At 37.0% G+C, this 8,939-nt stretch overlaps 1 protein-coding gene across 6 annotated transcripts in view; it reads right to left on the bottom strand.

Annotated features, from left to right (window-relative positions):
• Positions 1–939: 939 nt before the first annotated feature.
• Positions 940–8,939, bottom strand: part of prrc1 (proline-rich coiled-coil 1) — a 32,723-nt gene continuing 24,723 nt past the window's right edge. For 5 of the 6 annotated variants that reach the window (XM_069921983.1, XM_069922005.1, XM_069922016.1 and 2 more), the window contains 4 exons: positions 8,164–8,327; positions 5,851–5,954; positions 4,890–4,992; positions 940–3,040 (listed from right to left, as the gene is read on the bottom strand). In XM_069921983.1, coding sequence (XP_069778084.1) covers positions 2,831–3,040; positions 4,890–4,992; positions 5,851–5,954; positions 8,164–8,327 — 581 coding nt within the window. In that variant the 3' untranslated portion in view covers positions 940–2,830. The remainder of the gene's footprint in view (positions 3,041–4,889; positions 4,993–5,850; positions 5,955–8,163; positions 8,328–8,939) is intronic. The other variant, XM_069921998.1, reaches the window with a different exon arrangement.

Below are 8,939 nucleotides of genomic sequence, written 5' to 3'. Positions count from 1 at the left end.
AAAAAAAGGGAGAGAACCCCTATCTTATGCTCTAACAAACTCCATATACAATATACACACACACACATACATACAAATAAAAAACAGGGCACCAAACTCCGATCTCTGAAGAAATCTCAAGCCAGAACAACATTCTTCCACCACTATGTTCTCTTTTTCTTCTCTGGACCAGCCAATTCCTCATCCAAACTATCAATTCACCATGGATACCATGCATCTGAACTTTTGGAATCAATCTATCATAAAGGAACATCAAATGCCTTACTAAAGTCCATGCATATGGCAATCATTGCCATGCCCTCACACACCTTTGTCACCTTCTCAAAAAAGTTACCAAATTTGTAAGACATGGCTTTGCCCCTTAAAGTTATGCTGACTGTCCCTAATCTGACCATGCATTTTCAACTATGCATTCATTCTTTCACAAGTATCCTCTCTAATAGCTTTCCAACCACTGATGTGAGGCTCCTCGTTTATAATTTCCTTGATAATCCCCATTTCTCTTCTTGAAAAAAAGGAGCAACACTGGCTACTTTCCAGACCTCCAGGACCTAACATGGATACATCAGATCCTGGGTACTTAACCATTATAATATTTTCAAAACATCCAGCACATCTTTCCTGATCTCAAAATTTCCAAACACTCATTCTCTACACTGCTCTCGCTTCCCTACACTTTCAAAACAGAATTTAAATTTCAACCAGTAATGGTGATTTGAACTTGAGCCTCCAGTTCAGAGTTCGGGGTTGCTTGCCCATTAATCAACCAACAAATAAGTTGCCAAAATAACTGATATAAGAAACAAGCTCCATTTCAGTACTGGGGAAATAAAAATGAAACTGAATTATTACAAGTTTCTTTACAATTAATGCTGTACTTTCCTTTCCAGATAGTCCAAGACAATGATTTTATGAATAGAAAAAAGTCTTTACTGCCAATTTCCAAAGGTTATTTTTATTACAAAATAAGGTTAAAATATAAACATTATGCGATAGACCCAAATTATAAAAAATCTGCACAATGAAATGTTGGCAATTACCTCCAAATAATAACAAAATTAAATTCTAAATAGGAAGGGAACAATTTTCCATTAAGCTAGATCTCCATTCGAGAGGCACTAAGCTTAAAATCTCAATGAAACAAGAGGATCAAGACTTGGGGTGTGGAAACGCAGGGTGATCACAGTGATGCCAGCCTCTCTCTCTGCCAAGGAATAGTTTCATACCTACTCAGAATCAAATCTCCTGAGTTGCATCCATTGATTAACAGTGTTTTGCTTTTGTATCCAATTGATAAGGGACTCTTCATTCACGCACACAAGAACTTTTCTGCAGGCGTTAGTTGAATTTTATCAGAATCACAAGCAAGCTGACCATGAGACCGAATTAAAATGAAAACTTGTTTCAATACATGGGCATAAAGTCACTCTCCTTGCAACAAGAAATTATAGTATCAAATAAAATATGCAGCTTGGCAAGGAAAAAGATTCTGACCAATATTTATCCATGAGTATCATGGATCCGTTTCTGCATACTCATTATACAAATTATCAATTTGTTACCTGCGTATAAACATATTCATATTACTTCTCCATCTTTTAATATTATTGCCAACAAAACCTGTCACATGATTTTAAACTTTATAATTGCTTCCCCCCCTCAAGCACTTGGAAACCCACTCTCACACCCAAATTTTCTGGGAAAGTTCGTTCCTGACATCACCAATAAATGGAAGCACCAATATTAAGATCACAATCGCACTGAAGTCCAGCTTCAGGTGTTTTTTTTTGCATTGAAATTAAAGTGTAGAACTGGGGAGAGACAAAACAAAATTAATGGAATGATCCTATTAAACACAACTTGGCAGACAACAGAGCTAAACTATCTTTTGGTCAATTTTCAATTTCCCTTCATTTAATCATCAGGCAACATCATCTAAATTAATAGCTGCCTTTTGGATCATCTTTATGTAAGCAGTTACTATAAAAGCAATTTAAAGCTTCACTTTATGCCACTGAAGTATTTTGGCCATGGTTTATTTGTAAACTATTTGCATTCTGCTTAATTCCACAGATTCAAACAAGTAATTACAAACATCACAGTGCAGCATATTGGAATGGAAACTAACATCTTTCCAATTAAGGCATATTGATTAAAACAATGCTGATAAATGTAAAAATTAAATTTGAATTATGAAGGAAATATTGACATTTCTGATATTTCAGATTTATTTCCTTGAGAGAAAAACAAAATAAACCAAAGAATACCTCCAATGAGCCCTCTAATAGCTTCACCTGGCAGTAGAAAAGGTTTACAAATAGAGTTGCATTTTATTTTTACTGAAGTGTTCATTTTACCTTGTGACAATTCACCCTAACCATTCATCCAAAAAAAGTAGGTTGACAATTTTCAACTTGTAAATGCTGTTACAAGGATAGGGGAAAAGAAGAAAACTACCCACAAATTAATCCATACACATTAAGTCACTATTGGAGACAAACATATAGACAATGAGTGTTGTCTATATTCTTAGTATCTCAATTTTTTTGGTACCATTTTTCATTGTATCTACCAAAGGTATTGTAACAAACTTTTTTTTAATATAAAGTAAGAATGAAGAAAAAGCTGCATATTTCAAAATAGTTCCCATTATATTGGATCATGTTCAGTTTCTGGAATGTTCCAATTAACCAGGTAGGTGGGAGAATTAAGCCTCTGATATTGAGCTGGATTTGAGTACAAAAATACATCAAAGTTTCAAAAGTTTTTGTGCAGACTACACTGAAATCTTAAAGGATCCCCTTAGAACAGTGGGCCACAATTTTGATGGTTAAATGGACTTTGATTGCAGCTGCTGTTTGTACATCCCTGCTAAGGCTTTGGCTGCACTATAGATCATCTGCCTTCGAGACATGCCTGTAAACATGATGTGCCAATCAGTGCGACTGACATGGGGTATATTCCTCTCCAATACTTCTCCTACAGTCACCATCAGCCCCGACCATCTCAGGTTGTAATCAGCTGGTGTAAGGTTTTGCGCCTGTGAAAAAAAATTTCAGTTAAACAATTGCACTCTTGATATTGCAGGAAAATTTTTTCCTCCGCAGTAGCCAAAGATTAAGGGGAAGAAAAGATTATAAGTTCACATCTCACAAATTATATCTACCATACTGCAAGTTGATAGGTCTACGCATTTGATCACATTGTCCTAAGAGTCACAGAATAGTTACAGAATGAAAGCTGCACGTTTGCTCCTCAATTGCCATTCTTCTGGACGGCAGTCTTTTAAATCTATATTGGCTCTGTACAAAAACAAATCAGCTATTCCCATTCCTCTATCCTCTCCCCACACCTGGCAAATTCTTACCTTCTATTTAGCTTTAATTGAATCTTCCTCCCCACAAACATAGGCAGTAAATCTTTGGGCCCTAATCACTCGCTGCACAAATTAATTTTCCTTGTAACAATTTTATCAATTTTTGCTAATTCTGTGTGAAGAAAGAAAAGCAGGAAGGACTCTGCAGCTCAGACCCGCAACCATTTCTGGTCCAAACCCTTCATCGACTAAAGTAGGAAGGGGAGATATCAAGAAAATGGAAAAGGAGATAGAGAGGTGATAGGGTAGTGGACAGGTGAAAGGTAGAAACAGGTAGAAGAAGAGACGACTGGCAGAGAGAGAATAGGTGAGAAAATGAGAAGTGGAGTTGGTAAAAATGAGATGGAAACAGTAGAATAATGCAGAGGTGGGGATTTCCTAAAACTGAAGAATCAATAATCATGCCATTGGGTTTAAAGTTGGCAAGAGGAACATGTTGTTTCTCAAGTTTTCATCCGGCTACACCCTGGCAATGGATGAAGCCGAAGATAAACATGTCAGAGTGGGAATGGTTTGGGGAAATAAAACGGCTAGCAATCAGGAGTTCTAATTTCGACCTCCAGACAGAGTGCAGATGCTCAACGTAAAGGTCACACAATCTACATTTGGTTTCACTAACCCAGAGGATTGAAAAGCTGTTTAAAAAAAATTGGCCAAATTGCACGTGCATGTATTTTTAAACATTTCAAACAAGGTTAATACATAAACTATATTCACCTTAAATTGATTCGCTTTAAAATACTGCATGCAGAAAACTCATGTGTGCCAGTGAAAAATTATGCATAAAGTTATATCAAAGTCTGAAATGTTTCCAAGCTCAACGACTCTACTTTAGTCAATGAACAATTCCAATATTCAAAACCATTGTCAAAATGAGATGTATTGGGGCTGAACTAGATTTTATGAAAGGATAGTAATTTTCCAAAATCAGCAGGTGATCATTTGTTCTAGACCTTGATAATAATGCTCAAGTCTTGAGGTGAGCTGAGCACCTAACTTTGACATTAAGGCAGCATGTGACCAAATGTGATACTAAATGGGCTCTGATGGCTGATGTCATACCAATCCTAAAGAGCGACATTTGTAATTATCATTCATCTGCATCACAGAATACCATTGCCATAGTTTCTCAGAGCAGTGCCCATCCTCAATGTGATCATATACTTCACCGTGATATTTCTTCCATCACCAAGTCAGAAAAAGGAATGTTTCACTCCATTCCTAACTCCTAATAATATTGCATTTTGTGTCTGCATGCAACAGGACCTGGATATGATTCAAGCATTGACCAAGTAAATGACAGTAAAAGAAAAGTGGATCATCACAGAAATGGTCAAGGTCAAACCAGCTCAGCATTTACTTGTGTTATTACATCTGAAATGGCATAACATCAACACCCTGGCAATCACCACTACCTCCACGAGCAACTTGGGAGGACTGTTAAAATTGAACTTGTCAGCAATACCCTCATCCTTTAAATGAATATATAAAGGTATGAATCGCATCAACAAACCTGTTGCACATATTCCGAAGGCACTGGTGTTGCTTGTGTGAAACTTTCTAAGCGAATGCCAAGTGCTGGATCTTCAAGGATCAAACAACCTATGTCAAACCACCTGGAAAATTATAAAACCACATCTGACAATTCCAGTACAGAGATGTTGGGTATTTCCTTCAGTTGTAGAATGACTATGGCAAATGTGAACCTGACATTAACAGGAAATATGAACTCCTCCCTTGGAAGCAAAAAGTGGATGGAGAGAGACAAAGTCATTATTTCCCACTGCAGTTATTTTAGAACCATTCTTCTCTCTCTCTCTCTCTCTCTCTCTGGACTGCTGAGGCCCTTTCCTAGGTTCACATTTGAGCATCTTCTGGCTCAGTTTTGAAATCCCAAAGTTTACAGTTGAGTTTTGAGCAAAGACAATTTACTCAAAGTGAATAGTATGATGTGGCCTCATTAATAAAATGTAAATATTGCAATTAAGGTCAATAATCTTTCTGCTTCCTTAATTACTTGCTGTATTTGCATGTTAGTATTCTGTGATTGTCACTTGAACATCAACTTGTAAACAGTCATGCTTTCCTATTTTTTCCTAACGACCTCACATTTCCCCACTTGAAAATCCTTCTGCCTATTTAAGATGCTTTTAGTACTTTATCGAATCTGAAGCACTTGATTTATTGCTACACACAATTTTCTTAATATTCCTGCTTGAAACTTAATTTCATCTTGCATTTATAGCTCTCCTGGTCTGCAAAATTGCCAGTACACTATGCATCAATGGCTAGCTTATTCCTTTCTTCTCCCAAATGTAGGGCATTATTGTAGCACCAGTGACATTCCTTTCAAGAAACCCCATAGTGCATTGGTAATGCGAGAAATTTAGCTTGCTTCATTTGACACATATAACTGACTAATTTTTGCCATTAAAAATTTGTTATATCAATACTTTGAATGAAGTTCTACTTACTTGTCTGGAAGTAATTCTGCAATGAAATTCTCAACAGAAACCGTCACCTGCTTTTCATGCATCATACCAGATCTCCGTAGACTATCTATTCTTTCCTGGGCCCCCTGAAGAAAAAAAGAAACAATAACACATTCATGCAATCTACACTTTTTAAAAATTTCATTGTTTACCAAAATAAACTTTTGGCAATTTTACTACTTAACAGAAACAATACAATCTGAAAATACAGAAGTTTTCACAAAGATTCAAAAACATAGAGAAGCTATTCAAGTTTACAGCTTTTTTAAAAAATTCAGAAAATTATCCTAGATCTAGATTATGCATGATAATGATCCATAAACTGCACAGCTGAAACTAAAATGAGGAACTTTTCAGTGAGAACTGTGAGATGTAGAACAATAGCAGATCACCCCATTTTGCTGCTTCATTCACAATCTATAATTAGTCTTCGGTGCCCTCTAGTGGCAACACCACAATGCAGACTGTGGTAAAAAAATAATCAAATTCTCCATCTTTTACAGGCAAGGCAAATGGGGAGGAACTTTATTCAGTCATAAATTCCTTTCTCTCAGAGGATTCACGGTTTTCTGCTTTCATTACATCACATTTGTCATCCATTCTTGTGTGATTTTCTTTTCTGGAACTGCTAAATTTTCGATTTACTGGATGGAAATGTTGCCCTTCTCTCCTGTTATTTTCTCTTCCCCATTTCCAAACAATAGCCAAAGTCTATCTGACGAGGCTCAACAGTTGTTTCAATCCTCAAGCCTTACAGTAGAGAAATGGACAGAGCTGAAAGTCTCTAGTTATGCAGTTAGACTGAATACACCTTTACAAAGTTGCAGCAGAACATGGGGCACAAAAACAGGACACATGTTCCACAAGTGTTTCCTCACACTGTACTTCATCTAATTCCATGTAAACAACTCTTATGCATATCTGGTTTCTCTCTGCTATTCCGCTCCACTAACACTTTGGTAGGATTCCATGTTCTCACCAGCTTCTGGAAGAAACACAAAAATAGGAGGCTAATCTGATCACCACCATCCAGTCACATTATTTTCAAAATTGCTGGTGAAGCTCAGCAGCTCAAAAATTCACAGGAAGTAAAGGACAATCAACTTTTCAGGCCCAAGCCCTTCATAGGGAATGTGACAGGCCCAAAATGCCAACTGCCTTTTACTTTCTATGGATGCTGCATGACCTGCTGACTTTCTACATCACGTTTAGGTATTGCACTAAACCTCATCACTTTACATCCGATGGAATGGTTTCTCTCTATTTCTCTCGAATATTGTACACCTTAGCAGAATATCTTAATCTTTGCCCAGTCTAACACTGTAGTTAATAAAAGAAATAGGAGGAGGCTGTGCAGTTTTCCATGCCAGCTTTCTCATGCAATAAAATTATTGTTAATCTATTATCTCCGCATCAATTTCCTGCAGCCATGCATTATCCTACGATTTGCATCATGCCTGGAACAATTCCAGAAAATCTATATCTCTCCAAAATTGTATGGACAAAAACTGGATGAAATATACCAGTTCTTTTCAAACCAATGCTTTACAAAGATTGAAAATAACCTCCCTGGTTTTGGATCCGAAGCTTTGATCAATGAAGTCTAGAATCACCCTATTCTCTCCAGGCATCCTGCCAAATTCAAAGATTTACGCACATTCTTTTGGACTGTGCCATTACACTGTTACTGACTCACCTTGTTCCACCTGCCAAAATATTCCTCTATAGTATTAAGTTTATTTTGCCATTTATGCACCCATTATATCAATCCAAGTGGTTTTAGATACTATTACTCTCTTCTACACTACTGGCCACATCTCTAGTTTGGTTGACATCTGCAATTTATGAAAATATTGCCTATATCCAATTTATTAAAATAATGCTAACATTTTAATAATACTATTTTTCATTCTGTTGACTCCAATTTTAAATGTTTCATTTCTTACCATATGCCTAAAACTCAGACTTTCTTTGATCAAATCTAATGTCACATTAACAACTTTCTACCTTTTCACCAAGACTAATTAATCCAAATTTCTTCCCAAGCATGCACTTTTCCTTCAGGTTCCTTGATGTTCATGGGTGAAACTCTTATTTCAAATGGGCAAGATGATTTGCATTGACCACTATGGCACTACATCAGTTTCATCATCAGAACCTTAGTTTGGTCCAGACAGAACAAGAAGGGAATTGAGTCTTTTTTTTCCCTCCTCAGTCCGTAAAGTAGTAAAGTAATCTGACTCAAAGTCACATTCACTTGAACGCTCATTTCAAACTATGGAGGAAACGACTTGCCTTTAATCCTGCAGCATACCCAATAGGCTGTGGAGCAATATTTGATTGGCCACTTTCCCCAGAAACAGTAGCCAATCCAAACATTTCCTGAAAAGCATCACGAATAGCTGCTACTTTAACCTCTTTGTTGGAAGTCACCAAGATATCCAGATCACCGCCTGATTCTAGAGGGAAGACAAAGAAAGTAATCAAAGTGCTCCTTATAACAGACACAGAATACTAAATAAATAATACAAAACTAACTTGGGGAAACATTGGTATTAAAAGCTGCAAAATCAGTATAAGGTAGTTTTACTTTTCACTAGCAATGCCATTGTAGAGTAAATACACATACTCTGTACCTTGTTAGTAAGGCAAAAACCATCAGGAAGGCAATGGAAATAATTTGCAGATATTGTTAAGAAAAAAGTAATGGGAGTTCCTGGCTAATGACCATTCAAAATAGAAGAGCATCAGGAAAAGCCCTTGGAACTTAAAATTTCTACTTTGTGTACACATGGAACCCTACTGAAAACACACAAAAGTAGTGCACCATCAAGAAATTACCCACTGTGCCAAGCATATCCTGCCTGAGCTGTTGCAGAGTCTGTAAATTTGACACTAGCCCCAAGACCCCTTTCAGAGCACAGAGAACTCCAGTGGAAACAAGTTATCCATTCAAACTTTCAGCAGAAGTTTCTCACTGCCTCTCCACTGAGGGTGTCTCCCTCATGTTGAATGCCACTGCATACTTCACTGTCTGGAAGCAGTTGATCTATCAATAAATTCCCTTTGGC

Source organism: Narcine bancroftii, chromosome 1, assembly GCF_036971445.1.
Source record: "Narcine bancroftii isolate sNarBan1 chromosome 1, sNarBan1.hap1, whole genome shotgun sequence".
NCBI classification, from domain to species: domain Eukaryota; kingdom Metazoa; phylum Chordata; class Chondrichthyes; order Torpediniformes; family Narcinidae; genus Narcine; species Narcine bancroftii.
Note: the sequence above shows the minus strand (reverse complement) of the source record. Positions and strands in the feature narration are given on the sequence as shown.